This window comes from Centruroides vittatus, unplaced genomic scaffold (assembly GCF_030686945.1).
Source record: "Centruroides vittatus isolate TY-2023 unplaced genomic scaffold, ASM3068694v2 contig_858, whole genome shotgun sequence".
Taxonomy (NCBI): domain Eukaryota; kingdom Metazoa; phylum Arthropoda; class Arachnida; order Scorpiones; family Buthidae; genus Centruroides; species Centruroides vittatus.
Genome location: NW_027122560.1, coordinates 72898 through 96636, shown reverse-complemented (window position 1 = coordinate 96636; position 23739 = coordinate 72898). Strand labels below are relative to the sequence as shown.

Here is a 23739-nt window from a genome sequence, read left to right as displayed (position 1 = left end):
TGTTTTCACTTAAATATATATGCCACCTGTCATCAATTTTCAAACCTTCATTATCATTAATTCTATTATTTTTTTTAGTTTAATTATTTTTAAATGCTTGTAAAATTTACATTTTATATTTTTTTCATTTTATAATTTTAATAGTATTCTTAACAATTTCACATTCTTCAGGATTACAATGGTGAGCCACTGCTGAACTTATGTGATTATTTTTTTATCAATCTTATACATTCCTGAATTTGAATGTCTAATCGTCTACATAAATAAAACAGTTGTAAACAATATATTATGTAAAAATGAATGTGATAAATACAGTAGAGCGTTGTTTATCTGAAAGCCGATCAACTGAAACGTCGGTTAACCGAAAACATTCCAGTCAGACTGTGTCGTGCTGAATCAAATGTTTTTGATACTAGATTAGCTTCCAAAATATAATTTTTTTGTTTTTATATTTTTCAATATATTTATTTTGTTTGTACAAAATAAAGAAATAATTTTTAATGATACAATAGCCACAATTATTATTTTAAAAAATGTACGTTAGGCTTAACATCGATGAAAATTCTATGCAAAGCGACACGCAACAGAGAAAATTTTCAACATGGGATAGGTTAATACATTTTTTCGTACATAATCAGTTATCTGAAAAATAAGTTATCCAAACAACCCCAGTCCCCAATTGATTCGGATAAATGACACTCTGCTGTAGTAATAATTTAAGGGCAAAAAGCTAAGATGATAAGGATAATAATAATAAGTATACTTCTTTATAGAACTCAAATTTATTTTTTATTAATAGATAATAAATTGACAGAAGAAGAATTAAATTTCTTGATAGCTCATGCACATAGACGTGTTGAACAGTTGCAGAAACAAATTGCCAAACAGCAGGTATTATTATTTTATCAATCATTATATATTAAAATATTATATAAAAATAATTTTGAAATAAAATTGTTTTACAATAATAATTTTTCTACAAAATCATCATTAAATTATTTTCTTCTGTGCAATGAAAATATTAAACTGGACGAAATACAAATTTCTCTAATTTAATTGCCACATTTATTGATATTCAGAATAAATGGTTTCATTGATTTTTGTAGATTAATTAAATCAGTGAATCATCAATTTAATAATTATAATGAACTTTTTAATGTAATTTACTTCAATTAACTGTAGTTTTTCTTTAGTAGTTTTCTTAATACGTAATACTGTTTAGAAAATATTGTATGTTTGCATACTTTCTCATTCTGTTGAATATATTATCTTACTGTTGTCTATTAAAATATTATTGTATAAAAGAGTAAAAAAAATTAATTATAATATATTTTATTTTAATAACAAAATATAAGAGGAATGAATATCACATGAAATTAAAAGCTCTGAAACAAGATAAAAATTTCAAGAATGAAAAATATATTTCCTTCTTGAAATTTTCTGCAAAATATCTTTAACTGAAAATGCATTTAGTTTCTTATATCTGTTGTTGTTATTCTACTTCTAACTGAATTTAAATTGATCCAGTGATTCTTCTATCAGAGGATGTTTGAGTTTTAAAGATTGATTAATTACAATATAAATGTATTATTGTTTTTGCATATGTTGCAGCTAATAATATAAACAGATAATAAACACAAGAGCAATTAATAATTTAAACATACTATTACAGTATATTTGTTCGTATTATTCTTTAATTCATTATTATTCAGTAGTTTAATATTTTTATATAATTTAAATTTAACATAATTTAAATGCATAAAACTATTTAACATTAAAAATATTAACCCAATATCCAAGGATGGATGATGTATATTCACTTTTCAAAAACAGTTGGCAATGTTAAATTTGAGAAGTTTTAAGAAAGAAACCTGTTATCTATGTTTTTAAAAATAATGGATTTTCTTTTTCAGGTTTTAGAATATGAGCATGTTCAAGATGCATTAAAACAACAAAAAGAAGAATATGAGAAAGTTGTAAATTCTACAATAAGTGCAGAACTATCCAGACAACAGAGAGAATTAGAAATAGAATTTAAAAAAAGTGTAAGTTTGATTTTTACAAAATGTTCTGTTTTTGATTTTAACTTTTATAGGATTTAATTTTTTTAATTTGAACAACTCTAATTAACAAGAATTTTGTAATGAATTTCAGCACACTTTAATCTTGCATCTTTATTAACAGCCTATTTTAACTAATTAATGTTTCTCTATTAAATAATTAATTCTAATTTCACTGATCATTATTTAAATATTTACATTGAATATACAGTACAAGAATATTTTTAATGTTTTTTAATTAATATAGTTGTTTATAGTACTACTTAAATTTCTATTTCACTGATGTCAGATTAATAGATATTAAATGATATAATGGAGAATTTATATGATTTAAAAACAATTCAAATCATTTCATATTAAGAAAACAAATGATCTGTAACATTTAAGTTTTTATTTCCATCATTTGTTAAAAAGTAAGCTAATTCATATCTCTAAATCTCTAGTTCCTGAATAGATAGTATTCAAAATATATTTTCAGCATATGAAAATATATATTATGGAGCCTTTTGAATATAAACAGAATCATAATTTGTGTCCAATTTCATAAACTAATGGGCATAAAAATTTTTTTTGTTTGAATCAGTGACATATTCCAAAAAAAAAAAAATATTATAATTGTCTAACTTTGTCTAAATTCTCAATTTTAAATATTAGTATAATTTGAAAATTTATCAACAATATTAATGTTAACTTTGTGTACTGTATAAAGTAAATATTTGATCAGTGAAAGAAAAAGTATTTTCAGTTTATTATTTAATAGAAAATATTATAAATTATACAAATACATATCATACATTATATTAATATAACTTATTGTTTTACTAGTTATATTACTGATAAATCTGTAAATACAATGTATTGATTTTGTTAGTGCAAAAGAAAGTGCTTGTTTGTAAATAAAATATCTCAAATTTTCCCAACTTGTAACAGTTATAATATGAAAAACAATTTGCAGAACAAATAATGTATAGTACCTTTTTTCCATCTTGTAACAAAACCAATTAGTCAAATTTTTTAAAATCTATTTTTGTGTTAAACAAGTAGCACTTTTATATTTCTGTTACATGTTACCATTAAGTTATGAAATTTATTTTTATGATGATGAATTAGTTTTCAAACAACTTCTTAATTTAATATTTGTAGGCAAGTGATTTGAAAGATGAATTTGAAAATGAATTAAGGCAGCAGTTAAGAAGACAAGCAGCTGCTCATAGTGATCATTTGCAAGAGGTTGTTCAAATACAGCAAAAACATTTTGAACGAAAACTAGAAGTGGCTCTTGAAGAGAAGATTGTCGAAGAAAGAAACAGATTTCAAAATCTCTTAGAGACATCATTTACAAAATTAAATGGTATTGAAGATGGATTAAAAAGTAAGTAATTACTTTAAATTTTTTAAAACTTTTTATTAGCATATTTTTATTTACTTTGCTCACAATGAGTGTTTATTTATTTATGTAAATTATTTTTGCATATTAAAATAACTAGGATCAGGAAAAATTGAATTAAACAGTTGTTCATATTTAAATTCTATCTATACATTATGAGAAAATACTTATATTTATTCCGATCTTTTAAAATGTTACAATTGTGAACAAGCACAGAATAATTGTCATCTCTTTACATATCTTTCACAGTTACAGACCACAATACAAGTGTGTTTTATTTCATCCTGAATTTTAGATGAATATATTTCTAATGAAATGTTTAATTAGATATTAAAAACTTTGTTAGGTTGTTAATGGAACAATTTATATTCATTCTGGTTTTTGATCAAATAACATATTCTGAAAAAGGAATTTCATCTATATATCTGAAGGTAATTTATAAAGTGCTTCAAAAGTGTTTATATTAAATCAGCAATTTTCAAATATTCTGTACAGTTGAGATTTTCCATGTTTTTATTAAGTAATGTTGTTCTATGAATAAATGTATTCTAGGATATATCTAATTCTAATTTAAAAAATCAAAATATTTTGATTTGAATGATTTTTTCATAATTATAACTTTCTTTTCTAATCTTTTATTTATACTTGTTTAGTTAACTATAAACAAGTTACTAATTTTTAAAAATTTTTTATATTTGTAGGAAGAGAAGATTTAGATAAAGCAGCTAAAAAAGCTCAAGAATTGTGGTTGGCTTGCCAGTCACTCAAAGAATCCATCCGAAATGGCCATCCTGAAATCAGGCCTTTGTTATCTGCTGTGGAAGCTATTCGCAATTCCATTAATTCAAAGGATAAATTTATCTCGACCATCCTCGATAGTATTCCCAAGCTTGCTCTTACCAGAGGTGTTTACACAGAAGAAGCTCTGAAAGAACGCTTCAGGCAAGTGGACAGGATTTGCCGCAGAGTAGCCTTAATTGATGACAATCACCATAGCCTATATCATTATTTCCTTTCTTATATTCAATCATTTTTAATTATACACAAAAAAATACCTAATGACGAGTTAATGAATAAGAGTGCAGTGGATCCTGACAAATGGGATACATTTGATATTCTGCAACGTATTGACCAAAGTATTATTTTGGAAGATCTTCAACAGGCACTCAGATATGCCAATCAGTTAACGGGAGAACCAAAAAATGTAGCGAAGAGTTGGATTAATGAGGTAATTTTACTTTTGGAAACAAAACAGGCCATAAATGCACTATTAGCCCATGCTGCTGCCATTAGCATTCAATCTTATAGTTAAAAAGGAATTTAGTGTTTAAATTGTAATAATTTAATCCTGAAGATTGATGATAGTTGAAAGGAAAAGTACTTTGTAAAATATACTATATATTTTTTTTTCTTGAAAGATAATAGAATTAAACTTGTTTTATAAATCCTGTTGATTTTAACATGTCTTAAGTTAAAATTCATTCATCACCATTATCTTAAATATGTTAAATAAGTACTTAAAATTTCAGAATCTTTAAATTTTCAGTTATGCATACATTAGTATTAGATGAACAAATTAACATAGAAATAGTTGTTTATTTAAAAAAATTTTAATTACAGTTTTATTAAATCAATTATCTGTAAATGTATGTTACTATTAATTCATTCAGAGATGTTGCAACACAGAAACAAGGAGGGAAAAGATCATCCTTCAATAGTCCAGGTTTATGTATAGTAGTTTGGGTTTTTGGTCACACTTCTACCTTTCTGAAGATCATCTGTAATCCGTATTATGGCCAATCCCTTGTATTCCTTGAAGAGATAAGTTGTAGAATAGATTGGATTGGATAGATGTCTACAGTTTTTTATTAGATGTGAATTTCATTTTAAGATAAGGGTATATGAAACAACGTCTTAAGTCTAACCAATACATACACAGATTATAATACACACACTCTTTTTGTAGGATATTATTCTGATGTGATAAAGAGCAGTGGCACTCCATGGATTTAATCTAGGGGGAATTTTTAAACTCCCCCTTATGAATCTGTTCTTGAACTCACATTATTCATTAGCAGTCACAAAAAATTTTTAATGTAGAAATAGAAGATACCACATAAAAATTCATTTTTAATTTATATTATTAGGAAAATTTATGAGTGATTCTTTTTTTTACTTTGGGGGATACTAGGGCCCTTTGGTGTGCCACTGATGAAATGGTCTGATCCTGCAATTACATTAATTAAAAAAGTCCTAATTGATAAAATTAGTGAAGTTGTTTCAAGGTCTTGTAATAATGTCTTGTTTCCTCTTTGTAATTCCGTAATAATGTATTGCACTTGTTTCTTTTAACTATTTGGCATTTTATAACAGAAAACATCTGTATCAAAAATCTTGATGCTTAGATTTGCTATAATCAATGATTAAACATTCAAATATATTATGAGGAAAATACTTTATATAATAATTTTGTGCAAATTACTTTTTTCACCTGTAAAAATTAACTTGTAAGATCGTGATACCTCGTGACATTTTTAGTCTTGTTTAAAACACAGGAACTAGGTTAATTGAATCAATAACTCTGAATATCTGAAAATTGTTTTACATAAAAAAATTTTTTTCATTTACTTTTCTAACTTAGTTTATCTAAAAATATTAGTTACTATACTAACAGTTATCTGCTTAAGATTCTCCAATGAAAGCAATTAAATTTAGTTATTGTTAATTCTCAAATAGAATTATGCAGTGGCGTGCCGTCATTGGAAGCAATGGAAGCGCCGATTCCACCTTCCAATGACCTTCCCTTGTATTTTATAATATATAAATTTTCATATTTTAACCTACTTTGCATTAATTAAAATTAATATTTTATTATAACTGCATTATGTATCTTTTACAAATTTCTATACTACATGTGAAAAAAACGATAAGATTGCTATTGTATATTCGAATGATTCGGTGGTGGAAGGAGTGTCGAAACCGGGTCAGTTTCCAATCAGCCAGATTATATAGGCATTGTCACATGCGGTTTACAGAGCACCAACCTCACCCGGTTTAGCTGGTAGAAGCGACACACATGTAAAGAGTCCGACTTTATATCCCGGAGCAGTTGTGGGCTGTTAGCCGCCTGCTAGATATTCGGCCACCCTCGCCTGATTATGTGAATCATGAGCAGACTAGATCAACGGAGGACAACCCCCGGCTGGCAAAAAGTTTCTATCTGGCCCGCGAGATCTTTAATAGATTATTAAATTGGAAAAATAACTAATTAATAGTTATTTTTCCAATTCTTCGTAATTTTCGAAAACGATAAGAGAAATAAATGTAGTAATTAACTTTTTATTTATTTATTTCATATTTGCAGACTAAAAAATTTAAGAGTCACAAGAAAGCGTCAATTAACTACTACGGCCCGCGGGAAAAAAATGTAAAATTTATTTTGGCCCACGTTATAAAAAGGGTTGCCCACTGTAGACTAGATTTATAACTTAACCCAACCGATAGGAATTTACTGTCATGTTTTTATGATAATTCTGTATAGTTGACAGGAGTTTTAAAAAAATCCATTAAAATATTTGATACATTTATTCCGCATTTATTCTGCTTTCCCATCTTATATTACTTACGGATTTCAATGTTAAACCAGTGATATTACGATTATAGTATGTCCCATCTGTAAGGGGATGCAGAAAAAACGTGTACAATTCTAGTACAGTGTTAAAAAAATTAACTGTTACTTTGGCTGCATCATTTACAACCAAATTTAATGAATGAGACATACAATGGTACAAAAAAAGCTCTAGAATTTATTTTCCTTAAATTTACAATTTATGTATTTGTTGTCATAAAAATTTCTTTCCACTTCTTTCCCAAGACTACAGATATTCGAGTACAAAGTAACCAGTTTCGACTTATTTCTACTTAAGTAGTTAAATAATTAAGCGGTTAGGGAATTAGAAACATAAATAAAACCCCTATGAAAGAGCCGAAATTTTACTTAAACAGAAGCTTAACCGAACCAATCTCTTGCCGAGTACAGAGGGGACTGATCTCTTCATAATATTAGATGTAATAAAGACAGAAATTTTTCCAGTTCAATGAGAGTGACCGAAAAGTTGTAAATTTTGGAAATTTCCGTGGACACTGGTCCTAAAACAAATTAGTTAGAAAACGAACGACGGACAATCTGTTAAGTTTAACATATTTAGATTTTTACAGCTATGGTGAGAAACGTTTAAAATCTACAACAACCCCGTTGCATCCTTTGATATATACTAGTGATGCAACAAAAGAGGCATTTGACATTGACCGGTATCGGCACCCTCGGGATTTGGCACGGACGCACCTACCTGGACCATCTCTGATTCCATTCATTAGCCACTCGCAGGGAGCAATTTTAACTAAGTGGATTGTTTTAAGATTTAAAAACATAGTAAAGAATATTTTGTTATTTTTATGTTTCTTCACAAAGTTATATTTAATTATAAGTTTCTTTAAAAGTATATTCATACAATTGAAGAATTTTTTGTACTAGGTATGTATATTCGTCACACATTTTGTTTTACCAAGTAAGTTTTTCTGATAATTTTAATTTTAGCCCTTGTATCGTGGCTAGTGATTCAAAAATTTATTTTAAAAAAGTTTTGGCTCAAGACCGTATAATGAAAAAGAAAACATTATTAAAAGAGAAAGACCAATGCCTAAATTAAATATAAATACGTCAACAAAAAATTTCGACATTTTGACAATAAAATTTATGACGAATGACGATTCTTTCGTAAAATTGAAGCAATTTGAAAATCAAAGAGAAATAGAATTTAACATTGGTAGACAATATAAAATATTGAAAATTATAACAAGATAATTAAGATTAATAGATATATCTAAATTAATAGACGTTATATGTTTTTTCTCAAAGCGAGAATTGGCATTTAGAGGGCATAGGGAATTTATTGAACTTTTTTATTTATTAAGTATGTCAGATAATTTGTTAAAAATACATTTAAAGAAGTATACGGTTTTTACTGGCTTATTGAACAAACGACGGGGCCTGACGCGCAATTAATTGATTGCCCCTGAAAGTCGGCTTCTTACAGAAACACAGCTTCCCTATCATCAAATGTCACGGCACGCTACTGGAATTATGAAAGACAAATTCAACTGAAATGACTCAGATTTAGAATGCCACAACTAAAATAATTTGTATCTTAAATTGCCAATTAGTTATATAATTAACGCCAAACAATCAGATAACTCAACTTCTACAGAAGAGAACTTTTAATAGCTATATTTATAAAAACATGATCAATAATCAGGTGGTCAGTTAAACTAAATTTGAAATATATAAAACACAGTTTTTCTTTTGGATTATGAATTGTGATATGTATCCCTTTTTTTCTTTCAATCTTCTGAGGAATTTTGTCAGTGTTTGAAATACCAGCTTGATAGCAATACAACAGAAAATACATGTTTCTTCAACCATATTGACAAAACAATGTCTTGTTTATAAAATTACAGTGCAATCCTGGCTGAAGAAGCTTAGAGGTGTGAGGGAAGTACATGTCAGGAGTTGCAATTTGGCACAGAGTATTAATGTTAGGTGCCAGACTTGTTGTACTCGGCGGACTGAGAACCAAGTCAAAATAAAATACAAAATGGTAACATCTTTCTACAAACAGGCAAGAGAGTGAGATTTGCACATGTGTATGTCATTGGGAAGTTGGAAATGCAAATGTTGCAAAATCGAATTTTGACAAATGAATCTTTGAAAAACTCATTTACCTCTCTGATTGTGACCTGCTGACCCGAGATATCTTGTTTCAGCATCGGAATGTTTTTGAAACTAGATGGCTCTAGTCATTACAATTTTATATTAAAAGTAACTTCCGAAATATTTATTTTGCACAAACAAATATATTAATAAATGTAAAAACAAAAAAAAAATATAATCATGGCTATTGTATCATCCAAAATTTTTTCAAAAATGGGAAGTTTTCATTAGGCATCGACAAAAATTCAACCTGGAGAGAGAGACAACAGAGAAATTTCAACATTGGATAGGTTAATTTCACCAAAAATGCCTCGTGGATTCGGCCTACACTAGCTTTGCCAGACTCAGCTACGGCCACGAGGTTGTGGCCGTAGCTGAGGCTGGCAAAGTTTGAATGTTCGCATTGAGTCTGAGTCATAGTCTTGTCCCAAAAATCGGTTTTGATATATTTTTGCATTTTCTCTAAAAGGGATTTTACTTCAAAACTGTTTGTAATTAATTTAGCTTGTAAAATAATGCAAAATTGAATAACAATTTTAAAATTATGCAAAGTACTATATTATGAACTAGGACTTGTTATACCAAGGGTAGAGAATCACACAATTCCTCAGTATAACAAATCCTAGTTATAATTAAGGACAAGAAGCATGTATTATGCTTCCATCCATGATGACATTATTGTATCAAAATATGCAAAGTACTTTTTATGTATTATTTAAATGTTGACTAGGACAGATCATATTATTAGGAATTATTATACCGGTGTCCAAGTCCTGCAAAATGAGGAAATGTATTCAGAAAAAAGGAAAATCTTTATTGTTTGCATTTCACCTGTACACATTTTGTGTTTGACCATTTGGTCCCTCATCAGCAGGTTTACAGCCACCACGCGATTATTTTGGTCACTAATAACATCGAAATATAAAAACAACATGAAAATCCATATTATGTCTCTAATCCTGTATATATGAATCAATAATTTTAAAAGACACATATTTAAAAAAGGGGGCTGTGAAAACATTTTCTTAAAACCAACATATCCATCACTTCCATAATGGTCCAGGCGTAGGGAAGTGTGTACAGGTGAAACAGGCAAACAATAAAGATTTTTCCTCTTTTCTGGACATGTTACCTCATTTTGTAGGACTTGGACACTTAGTAGACATTGTATCCTTATTATACAATTTTATGACATTGTATTATTAGGACTTATTTTACTATTTTAAAAGGCTTAAGAATTAATATGCAAAGTATTGTTAAACCTAGAATTATCAAAATTAGTTTCAAAATAATGAGTTGATATAAACATCAACATTTATTTTATTATTTATAACAAAATATATGTACAGATATATATTTTTTAAAACCATACTGAATAATTGTTAACAATAATAATAAATATAAAATAATTCCAGTTATTTCACTTTTATTACATCATAAATCTAGATTATATATATCAAATACATTTTTCTGATTAAAAAGTTTTAGTAGAACTAATTCAGTTTGATTGTCATTATTTGATTTGTATTCAGAGGACCACAAAGTTAAGAGAAACAGATTAATTATATTTAATCTTAAAATCATTTAATAGAACAGCTTTGAAAACGTATAGCCAAAATTACATAAAAAGAATCAGACATTGGATCAGTTAAACGTAAACAGAGATGATTTGGTAATACTACAAATACACTTAACAGTTTTTGTTAACCTGCTATGGATACTTTTGATAAAAATTGAAGATATCTAGAAATTTAAAGTGTCATCTTTTTAATTAATATTAAATAAAAATTCACCAGCTGGTTATTTAATATTACTTTCATATTCTGGAATACATCTTTTTTGCCAAATATTTAAAAATTCCTTTAAAATGTGTGTGAAATTTTGGGGTTATGATTCATTCCTATATGGATTTATACAGGAAAATATACACTTGCATGTTGTTTTTTCATCAGATCAATTCTTAACATTGAAAATATGCTTGTTCTCTCACAATTCAAAATGCAATAATTAATCAAGGAATTTACATCATAGTTTGTCAAATTAATTTATATTAGTTGTCAGAACTAATGCAAACTAGGTTGTAATATTTTAAATTAAAGAAAAACTACAATTTCCAGATAAATTTGCGTTGTATAAAATAACGATGAAAATCAGATGACAAATATTGATGAAAGCAGAGATTTCTCTTCATTTAAATCATCATAAAAAGAATGACTGTTCTAATTTCAAAATAAACTAATTCAGGAAAAATTCAAATAACGTTTATGGTCTTTTGTCTGTTCCTTCTCAAAATTAAAGACAAGCACGCACACTTTTTCAACTGTCTTGGATTATAATTTAATGGATTTCAAGAAAGAAATTCAACGAATTATATCCTTGTTAGCACAAGTCTTATAATTGATTCTCATTATGAAACAAGAAGAAATATATGCTACAAAATTGTAGATGAAAAGACCATCACAACCTGGAAAGATAAATTTTCAGTGTACTTGATATTTAACAGCAGACTGTAGTAGTTTTAGTAGTTTTACAGATCATTAAAAAAACTTATTTGCAAATTATACACTATTTTACATTGGGTTAATTACTATAATTCTGTAATTTGTCTAATTATGATAAACATTATCAAATTAGTCATTGGATCACACATTGAAAGCTTAACTTTGCATTCAATTAAATATATGTTTCATCAATTTTTTCTTATAGGCTTTTATTACAAATTTAATTCAAACATTACATTTTTTTTTTAGAACATTTAAATATACCAAACAAGCATTTTAAGCCTCGTTTTGAAAAATTTATTAATTAAAAGAAAGATTTCTTAACGATTGGTGTCAAAGCAAGGCAACTTGGCAGTAATTTTTTTGCCAATATGGGTTGTCGGGCGATAACCATAATTTTGATTAATCTCAAAGAATGATGCCGTTTTGTGAGTCGTGATATGAGATTGAATTTGATCCACACAGTGACTGACTACTTATGCATTACCACAGATATAATAGAGATGATTTGTATTTAAATTGAAGTAAAACCAGTTAGAGTCTCTGGTAGGAAAGTAGGTAATTATAAATTGTAGTTTGAACATGAAAATAATATAATTTGCAAATGAAGGTGACTTGCATGATGATTTATGAAATCTTGTACACAAGTTTAAAATAAAAATTTCTAAACAGATCGTTATTAAGAACTGACCATTTTTCTGCTAGATCCTATATATTGAATGATTATTGGTTTAAATATGGTAATTCTCTGCTGTATTAATACTATGGTTTCTAAATACTTTATACCTGAGAATAAAACTAAAATATTGATTTTAAATTGAAGATCTACAATGATCTAACTGTTCTTATTAACAAATGAACCCTGATTTCTCATGTTCAGACATACAATTTCAGTTAGAAATGAACTATTATAATACAAAAAATACCTAGAAGAAACTAGGTCTCCATGTTCCACGTAATTTTACACTTAAAATACCATCAGCCATTTTAATTGAAAAAATAACATGCTTTATGCTAATTTCTTTGTTTTTTAATTTTTTCAAATCAACTGTACAAATATCAAGTTAAAATTCATTTGAAATCCAGCAAAGATTGTTCTCTACAAATGTTTTCAGCTTGAATGAAAGGAAACATTTCTACAAGCCTTTCCGGAATTTCAAGGTTTTCTGCTTAGAATTTAGACATGAAACATACATTGATCTGTGATTTGTATATAAAAAAACTGCAAGTAGTACTTGAAAACATACAATAAATATTTTATTTCTTAGTTAGTTAACAAAATCTTACCAACAGTTATGAGCAGTTGTAATATGAAAAACAAAAAATAATACCAGTATATTTACAACAATTCTGTCTAATTTCTTGAATAACTTAAGATTTCTGAAATGATTTTCACTGAATTATTCATCACTTGGATATGGACAGAATGTTATCTCTGCTGTAATAAAATACTTGTTTATAAAAAAATAGTTGAGATTACAGAGATTGAAAATATAAGTTTTTCTATAAAGAATGGGTAGAATGTTATTTACAATAACATGTTAACTATTAAAATATATTTATTCTAATATAATCCAAGTAATGAGTTATTAATTCTCATTTTCAATTTTTATAGTTTTCTTGAAGAAAATTTCAATAAAAATTTTAAACTACTAACAATATAAAAAATTTAATACAAAATTTTCTAAATTGTAAAAATACATATGACACAACCTGTAGTTTTTATAAAAAAATCAGAAAATGTTTCTGAACAGACTACTTTAGGAGCTTTTATGCAGAAAATGAAGTTTCTTGATAAGTTTCAAGGATTTATTTTCTGTTGCTTGAATTTCTGCAAGCATACCAAACAGAAGTCATTAAATCTAAATGAGTTGTAAACATACGTTTATACTATCTTGCATTATGGTTGTCTAGTAAAGTAGCATTTTGTCACACACTTGTTTAAAGCTAGGGAAAAAAAAATTTGTGAAAAAACAAAATAATTTTGTTAGTAATAAGTCATCACCAGCTTTGATTATTATTACAGAACAATCTTTACAAACGAATGGATTAAAATTTTGAATATTGTTCTTGTTACATTAATTGCTAACCCAAAGGTCGAAAATATTTCTGCTTCTTTATTACTAGACAACAGAAAATAAATCCCCAAAGACATTTTTGTATAACTTTCCCTAAAAAATTTTTTTTGGGAAGTTCACAGACTACCAAGCAAAAGAGTTAAATGCTGTGCAGATCTGGTGAAGCCACTCGTAAAGCTTTGAAATTAAAAAATTTCAATTTCACATTTTTGTGACTACACTTTAGATAAAATTATTATACCTTTTCACACCTTTTTATTTCTATAATTTAAATCTCAAATAAAAAATAGAGTTTACACTTAAAATTTCATATATATAATGAATATTAAAAGATTATAATCATTGCACAATCTTACACAAATATATTTCAAAATGACTACATGTTCAAAAATATACATAACAATTCATATAATGCATAAACAAAAACCAAATTCGAATGACTAGATATTTTTGTTTAATGAAAACATCAAAATATCTTTGTGTTCAGCTGTGTTTGCAATGTTAAAAAGTAAGTTTGATATTTTTCTCAATTTTTACACGTTTTAGTCGATCGTTTACTTCTCTATGGTCGTGCAGAGAATTGTTTTGCCGACAGTTTCGCCCCGAAGAGTTAGTAAAATGGGTTCTTTCTGGTGAAATGTTATGAGATCTACTACAGATACAAAAGCCTGAAAAAAAATTTTACATTAGTAACATAAAATGAATTCCATTTGGTCAATAATACAAATAATTCTATGTAGTAATATTGGGAAGTGATGGTCAATAATGCCAACTGTTGTATTCAAAATGTTCACATTAACATATTATACATAAAATTTCAATGAGTTGAAGCAGATATCAAGTAAGAGGACGAACAGTAGCTATTAATGCATTGTTGCATTTTATTGGAATCTCTGCTAAGTATATGAAACAGGCTATTAATTGTGTGTGTGTTAATCCATATTTATTATTTGAAATAACTGTATGATATGTTACGCATTAAGTTAAAGGCTATTTTGTTCATATACTGCTTGATGAATTTGAGATTCTGAAATGTAATGCAACTTCAGCAGCTAAACTTGAAGAAGGTTTTTTAAGTAAACTGAAAATGTTTGTTGATAAGTATTTATGGTGAAAAATAAATGATTAGTTATAAGGGAAGAACAAAATCAACACATCAAGGTTCTACTGTATTAATTATCATCAAATAATAATGAGAAGGTTAAAAGTTTGATATTAAAATTCATGATTCAATGAGAAGGATAAACTTTCAGTGACATCTTGAATAATGCATATAAATTTGTGCAAATAGCATTTCCTGTAAGTTTATTCTTTGTGCCTGAAAAAATTCTTATCATAAAATATTCCAAATATTAAAATCAATCCATTTATATACTATAAGCATGTAAAATTCACCAACACTGATGTGAAATTGTACAAATTAGATATTCAAAAGTAGATTCGTTAAAACATTAACTACCCCCAAATTTTACAGACCAACTTCACTAGGCATTCATTCAGTAATAATTACATTTAACTAGCCTTGAAGAAATTGATTTTAACTGTCCAAGAAATCAAGGTTATCTAAGCAAAAATTTCATCAACTTGAATAGCACTAATTATCTTAAAAATCAATTCCATAAAGTCATTCTTGAACTATTAGAAAATTAGCATCATAATTTTATTTTTACATTGAAATTTGAAAATAATAGAGACCATTTTCCATTACTTTATGTAAAAGCTTAATTTCTGTAATTTTATAATTTAAGCTTGTCAATATCAAATTTAACACAACTGTTATTATACAGACTTGTCCTTAGTGATTCTGTACTATAATGCTAAGGATTTAACAAGCATCTAACTCTGGTTTTCATTAAAAGTTTTTCAGCATTACTCTATTTCTTATTATATTGATGACAATTATTAACACAGAAGTGAAATGGAGAATGATGCTATCCATGAAAATAAATTAGACCATTCAGAAGGCAAAATATAAATTTTGACTATATATGAATCTAACCGCAACTGTTTTCTCTGTGTATCATCAATAATTTTTCCTTCATCTTATACATTTACCTGAAACAAGTTGTATGACACAAACCATATCTTTCCTCAGATAAAAATCATAAAATAATAGTGCCATGATAACTATCAAACATAAAATAAATTAACTTTTAGAGATGACTATTACTGGCCTTCTAGTGGTTAAAAAGCATTAAGTATATAATAGGAAAAAACAAAGCTTTTTGACAGAGAAAGACCAGCAAAGGTTGTTTAACTTTAAAAACATTTTAGAACTTTTTAATTTTCTCAAAAGTATAATATAACAGATGATTGTTGTTGCTCATCAAAGATGTAATTTTACAATATTTTTAAATGATATATTTTTTATAAACAATGCTACTTCACAAAATATTGAAAACTAATGCCTGTAAATTTTAATTTTAAATGTCTAATCAATGTAATTAATGAATGCAAGTTAATGAGAACCAATCAGACTGCTTTGATGGATCGATACTAATATCATTCAATTGTTGATTTATTTATATTTGATGTCAACTTATTTGAAATAGCCTTTAACCTAATTAATGCCTTACCAAGACCATCTGGATAAATAATATTATTTTATATTTCCATGAATGAGATAACTATTAAATAAACAATAAAATTATTCTCTGTAAATGTATTGTACAGAAATTTGATTGATATATATTTTATATACCTTTTCTCTCGGCTTTTCCCTTCCCAAGGAAAACATTCCATCTGGCCTATGACGTATATTTAGATGAAAAATTTTACCACAGTGAGAAACTGTTAATGTGAAAGGATTACTGAGTCCCGCTCTTTTACTCGGTCGTACTACGTATACTCCATCTTCTGATAAGTTTGAAACTCGCTCTTCGGCTACTTCTCTCTCAATATTATGAAACCAAGGGTACTAAAGAACATTTAAACATTTCATATTAGGAAACAATTATACTAATTAACAAGGAAAGATTATATCATCTCATCAATATTCATCATGTTATATTTATTAATTTCTCTTGTATAAAAAGACACTTAAATCTAGATTCAAATCCAGATCAATCAAAATAATAGGATAACACATAGGCTCAGCCATCTATATTGTGTTTCATAATAATGATTTTAAATGATAATTTTCACAGAAATTATGGCTCAGTAAAAAGACTTTAAACAAACAAACACACACACACACACACACACACACACACACACACACTCTCTCTCTGTTTCTGTGTGTTTCAAAAACATGCTGACAATCTTCAGTGAGTTATAAAGAACACAACACCAAAACAACCACTTTTTGTTAATAAACCCATGTCCACAAATGATCTGTTTTGGCAACAGAGCAAATTATTTGAATTTACAGAGAATGCTCAAAACAGTGACCATGTACTTCAATATAGAGATTGCATTGTTGGTTAACGGTTTCATGGACCCTATGGAATATTCCTGGAATAGCTTGCACGTGTGTGCAACAAGCAATTTCTCTTGTCAGATGATCTTGATGGCTTCTTGGAGTATCACTCTTTGTAAAAGCATGCGGCTTTTAGTCCATTATAATTTGCTTCGCTATAAACAAGATGCATCTTGGCTAGTTCTTCAAAACAAAAATTATTATCCATTTTGAAGAATTTTGAATACATAAATGAGGAGAATACATAAAGAATTTTGAATACATAAAGTTGAAGGTAACGAGGTTGCCAATTGATAGTAAAAACTACCTTTTTAAAAATTTTCAATAACTTTCATGAGCATAATGGTACTTTGTTGTTATGTTGTGATAAAAAACATTAATAAAAAGAAAAAAAAAATGCTTGCAGTCAGTGTGAAACGACTTTAAATTAAAACTTTAATTTGCTCTATTGCTAAAATGGATCATTTGCAGACATAGGTTTATTAAAGTGATTGTTTTGGTTTCCTTTATAACTTTCCAATGTATTTCAAAGGTATTTAGTCATATAGAAATATAGTCAAGGTATTTCTTGATAATTCTACATTTTTAACATATATAATTATTTAGTCAGATTACTATTAATTTATTAAACTTCATTTTACACCATTTTAGTTATGAAGAATTTATATACAAGTGTACATGTAATCCTTGGCTTTCAGTTAATGGAGTTTATTAATCATGGGCAATTTTTGTATTATGTGCCATGTTATAGTATAACATTTTAATATATATATTTAAGTTAGAATAAGTGAAAGTATGCTAAATAAACTATTTGATTATGAATAGTCCACTTGCATACTTTCACTACCTTCAAAGAGTAAATCTACTGTGTTAACTATATGTACTGTATAGGTATGTATATACATATATATATACAGTGGAACCTCGGTATACGACCTTAATCTGTTTCTGATGTTTGGACTTATACCGAATAGGACATATTCCAAACCAACCTTTCCCATAAGAAGTAATGTAAAAATGATTAATCCGTTCATGTAAAAAAACCTTGATATATTAATGGGGTTGTAAAATAATTTAAACACTGTTTGAGCACATTAAAAATCTATAATGAAATTTATTTTTTTATTAAAGTTATTACAGTATATTGTATTATATTATTTAAATCATTAAATCAAAATCAAACTCTCCTTAATACTAATAATCTGTTTAAAAAGTGATTAAACCCCTTTTGCAATGTGAGCAGATTTAAATAATGTCTTTATTTTTCATGATTGTCGATATCGTCGTTCTCAGAATACAGTATGCAACAGTTAAATCTCGACACACATGCCACCTTCATATTTCTCAACAATCTCTTTTTTTCAGTTCCATTGTGATTCTAGTCATTTTTTTAGTTTTCTGTTGCTTTTCATTTGCCTTTTTGCAATTCATGATTAATAAAAATAATAAAATTTTACTTACAAATTAAAATCAGAAGAAATTTAAAGTTATAAACCGTGGGACTGTGAACATCTAGTCTGATCTAGTACACTGATAGTGCTACTTGTTCATAGATGGCGCGTATATTTGAATTAAGTCGTAAACCAAGCAAAATTTGTTTCATCCAAACAGGACGTATTCTGAATTGGACATTCTAAAGCAGACATATACTGAGGTTCCACTGTGTATATATACATATATATATATATATATATATATATATATATACACACACAGGGTGTTCATAATTAAACTTCACATTTCAAAAAGATATAGTTTTCAAATAAAATTCTATTACCACAGAAGTTTCCATGTGAAGCATAAAGTCATTCTGCTGATTAGATTCTGAATTATATTTTTTTGAAATATGAAGTTTAATTATGAACATCCTGTATATTAAAAATTATACTACAGGTATAGAAATAAAAAATGTTACATTATACAGTATGTACTGTACATAAGACAAAGAGAAATATAATGAAGTGATAAAAACTAAATAATACCCCATTTAAAGCTTGTATAGGTACAGGAGGAAGTGGTCTGTTTGCCACGTTTAATCCTATTTGAAAAAGTAATTATATTATTATTTTTACAATTTAGATTTTAAATTATCAATTGTTCAAAATTACTGAAAAATAATCTTACCTGCATCATCAACTGGTTGGGGAGATGCTTTTGAGAAGCCGACTTGTGAGATTTTCCTTACTTCTAAAGAACTTGTAGAATTCCGAGGAGAACTACTTGGACTGCTTTCTGCAGCTGAAAAATAAATGAATGCATACAGTTAAAAATAAATTAATTCATATTGTATCTGAATTTATAAACATTAAAGAATTTTTTCTTTAATTATTGGGAAAAATTGATGAAAATTTTATAATCAAATTATTATTTTATAAGATTTCATTCATTTATATTTTCATGTTATGAAATACAAAAATTAAAAATATCATGAAATACATTTGGCAATAAATTCAGGTAAAATGCTAGGTCATCAACAAATAAAATCATTTTTCTATCTTGTGTTAGCTGATTTATTAAAAAAACTAGTCTTAATTTAAAATACATTACTCTAAATTATTTTTCTAATATATATACTACTAGCACAATAAAACTCTACTTTTATATATATATATATATATATATATATAAAAGTAGAGTTTTATTGTGCTAGTAGTACAAACTTCTAATATAAGTTAAAAATCCCAAACATACTTTGCCAAAAGATGCTTGCTTTATTATTATTATTTTTTTAAATAAATACTACAAGCATTTGATAGATTATGTCAGTCTTGTAACCCATCCTTAAGTGTAATTGTCACAGAACTGTTGACTTCTGATTTGAACCAGCAACCTCTTCAGTATACTTTTCATTTTAATGAAGACATAAATGTCAGAGAAATGTGCAGAAGACTGGAAGTACAGGTATCTAGTGTTTTGCCAGATAGTCACTAACTGCATTTTGAATCCAGCATTTTGTTTTCCAGAGATGAAATCATTTTCATATTACTTTGTCAATCAAGAATATCAATGTAGGACTTCATGTTAATGGCCTATCAGAAAAACTCAATGTAGCAAGCCTTTGCATCAAAAAGTGCTCAAGAATATAAACCAAAATGGGCTGCAAGAGTGTTACAATAAGTGGTACAAACATTGAAAGAAGTGTACAGCTGCAGAAGATACTTATTTTGCAGGTGATCATCTTTCAATATAACTTGTATTATATTGTTAGTAAAGGTATTATAACTATATTATATTGTTAGTAAAGGTATTATAACTATATTATGTATATTAGTCTTAATTAATGTTATCAATCAGTTATTAGTATTGGCAACTGATTACAATAATTAGATTCTACTATATTTCTAACTTTATTTTAACTGCATTACTTGTCCTAATATTGATCAATTTCTTTTATTATTAACTATCTTCCTACATCATATTTGAGTTTTGCAGTGTTAGATCTATTAAATTCTATCATTTTATAGATTTGATTCTGATTATGCAAAACAAACCCAGTCAGAATAAAACTCAGATTGTCCAAATAATATTGAAATATGTTTAAACATTAGAAATCACTGAACAGATAGAAGTACAGGTATTTAGTGTTACATCTAGTGAACACATCTAACAAAAGCCAAATCATGAAAATTATTACACAGTGGTGTCTCATACATTGAACAATTTAATTTGAATGACCTGAAATAAATTCAACGTCCAAATCAATTTTCCCCATTAGAAATTATGGAAAGTGAATTATTTCATTCCCAGACCCTAAAAAAAAATGCTCATCTCCTGAAGGTCAACATTACCAACAAAGAAATAAAAGCCACATTTGCTGCTTTTATTTCTTTCTTATTCTTAAAAATGATGCACACTGTCAATTTCAGCATTTTAAACATGGCTGCCAGATCTGCCACACATGTACCACTTTCATGCTTTGAAATAAGTTCCTTATCTCAATTGTTGCTATTACAACCTTCCTCTTAGGCTTTGTTTCTTCTATACACTTCTTGGTTGCCATAGTTAATAGGGTTTTATATATAAACAAAATCATCAAAAATAAAGCAGAAAAAGCATTGAAAATGCATAAGCATAACACAAGATGCTTTCACAGCAATAGCAACTTACGTACACAACATATGCCATTTATGCTATGAGTGCATTTTTTCACTGTACATACAATTTGAATAGAAGCATTGTTCAAACTCCAGATCAAATTTTTCTCAAATTTAACATTCCAACTCTGCAACATTTGAAGTACAAGTCCAACTCCTAATCAGTGCTGCTGTTTCTAGGGTAATTTCAACCTCTAATGTTTAGGGTAGTCTTATTTTTAGGGTAAAACTGCCCTGTGATCTGATGCTATTACCCATAGTGCCACAAGGGTTATAGGGGGGTTTTAGGATAGGATAACAGAGGCTAAAGAAATAAAGCAGATTGGAGCTAGGTACTTGGGTGTACACTGTATATTACACCCGAGTAGGATTTCGTTTTTCTCAACCTTCAATCCATTGGGCCTCATATAACAACTCTAAGTAAAAGGACCCTGCTCTGCCAAATGGCACTACAGAGTACAAAGAAACTGTATTGTACCTATATGTAATTCATCAGCTCATCTCACTTTGTGGTAGACACCACGTGTGACATGAACTTTAGCTGCAAGCAAACCATTTCGACCACATCAGGCAGCCAACCATTCCTTGTTGTCCAATTTTAGTTTAGCATTATACAACACTGACATTGCCGGTATTCAAAAAAATATTGTTACATTTGAACATTTAAAATGAAGGTTAAAACACAAATATATGTGTAAATAAATAAATTTTTAAAATTGATCATTTACATATTAAAGTAGTTTGAAATCAAGTGAATGGCTTATTTAATTTTCTATCTTCAGCTAAGATACACAACACATGTTGAAAGTGAATTAATTAAAATTAAGTTAAATAATTGTATTCATTAGACTTATAAATATATTTTATGATTATTTAAAAACCAAGAGAGATTTCTCTCATCTGTCAAATTGGGATTACCAAACTAAAACATCAATTATCTGCATATCAGATGTAAATTAATACGTCTGATAAAGCCTAAAAATCCTAAGACATTTTAGTTATTAATATTTTTAAAAACAATTAAGAGTGGTTCTGATTATCATTTCATGATAATAGTACAGGGATCTGCATCATAGTATCGTTCATCTTTTTTTTTTTTTAATCCGAGCATAAGCTCAAGCTCAGAGAGAGTTCTCAATTTAGGGTAATCTAGGGTAAAATGAAGGTGCTGTCAGTGTAGTTCTACCAGAAGCAGGCAGCAGCACTGCTTCTAATATTTGAGTGTAGAATATTATCAACTTTATTTCAAAAATAATGCAATTTTTGTGAAACTAAGTGTTATATGAGACTCTGCTGAAGAAGATTTGCAAAAAAAACTTTTCTGATACATATATGAAAGGTATATTTGTATTGTAATTAAAATTATAATTTAAATTTCAACTTTCTTTAGATGAATTATAAGAAAAATATACTTTAAAAAATTACCATTTCTATCAGGTGTAGATGATCTAGACAACTGACTATCTGTAGCTATTACTGCTTCTGTGATGCTTTTATCTGTACCTTTTGGAGCACTTCCAGATGTACTACGTTTGGAATCTCTAAATCCACCAAGAAGATTAGTCAAAATGCTACTATTTGCTGTTGAAAGTCCATTCTGAACAGATTCATCTATCGATTTCTTTGGTAACAGTGGACGCTCAGAAGTACCAATTTTATCTTTATTACTGGCAACTGCTGATGATGCTAGAGATTCTTGAAGCTTTTTAGGTTTTTCTGGTAATGGTGGAGGAGAAGAGGTTTGTGATCCAATGATCCGAGGAGGAACTGCAGGACGGTTTGTTTTATCACATGAAACGGGTAACCCAGATCCAGTCCATTGACATTCTGAAATATGTTATTAAAAATAAGCTAAATAAATTGTACCATTTAATGTTAATAGGTTTTATAAGAAGTAATTATAAAACATCATTCAAAATCACAAGAGTGAAGTTTAAAAGATATAAAACTATTGATAACATGTTTTCTTGAAAATTTTCTAAGATTATAAAATTTTAAACTTAATATTTTGTGCATAGGATTTAAAAAACCAATGGCAAATGTATGTAATTCAAGTAAAACTCATTCTATATCACTATCAGTTCTAATAATAATCATCACAAATTCATGTAATCTTTCTTTAACTCTAAACTGTCAAATTTATTTGAAGAAACAGAGGTGAATAGTTCAGAAATATAAAAATTGCTCTATAGCAGTGATTCTTAACAGGGGGCCATGGCCCTCTGGGAGTCCGTAAAAAGTTTGCTGGGGGACCGCCAAATAATGCAAAATTTCCTTCAGAATATAATAAAAAGAAAATTAATGTATAACCAAATATCATATTGAAAAATGAAATAAGAAAGATGAAGTTTTCCTATTTAGTTTTATTTATTTATTTTTTATTTCTTCCTACATTCAACTTTGTTAGTACAGAAGAAATAAATGCAAATAT

At 27.7% G+C, this 23739-nt stretch overlaps 2 protein-coding genes across 3 annotated transcripts in view; one reads left to right on the top strand and one right to left on the bottom strand.

Annotated features, from left to right (window-relative positions):
• Mitofilin (inner membrane mitochondrial protein mitofilin) overlaps positions 1-4901 on the top strand; it is a 43028-nt gene extending 38127 nt beyond the window's left edge. Inside the window, exons 11-14 of the mRNA XM_067279206.1 lie at positions 800-891; positions 1914-2045; positions 3204-3432; positions 4149-4901. Of these exons, the coding sequence (XP_067135307.1) occupies positions 800-891; positions 1914-2045; positions 3204-3432; positions 4149-4759 (1064 nt within the window). The 3' untranslated portion in view covers positions 4760-4901. The remainder of the gene's footprint in view (positions 1-799; positions 892-1913; positions 2046-3203; positions 3433-4148) is intronic.
• A 9363-nt stretch (positions 4902-14264) lies between these two features.
• Positions 14265-23739, bottom strand: part of LOC136982641 (lymphocyte cytosolic protein 2-like) — a 74015-nt gene continuing 64540 nt past the window's right edge. For both annotated transcript variants that reach the window (XM_067279194.1, XM_067279195.1), the window contains 5 exons: positions 22734-23135; positions 19339-19452; positions 19197-19252; positions 16498-16713; positions 14265-14464 (listed from right to left, as the gene is read on the bottom strand). In XM_067279194.1, coding sequence (XP_067135295.1) covers positions 14351-14464; positions 16498-16713; positions 19197-19252; positions 19339-19452; positions 22734-23135 — 902 coding nt within the window. In that variant the 3' untranslated portion in view covers positions 14265-14350. The remainder of the gene's footprint in view (positions 14465-16497; positions 16714-19196; positions 19253-19338; positions 19453-22733; positions 23136-23739) is intronic.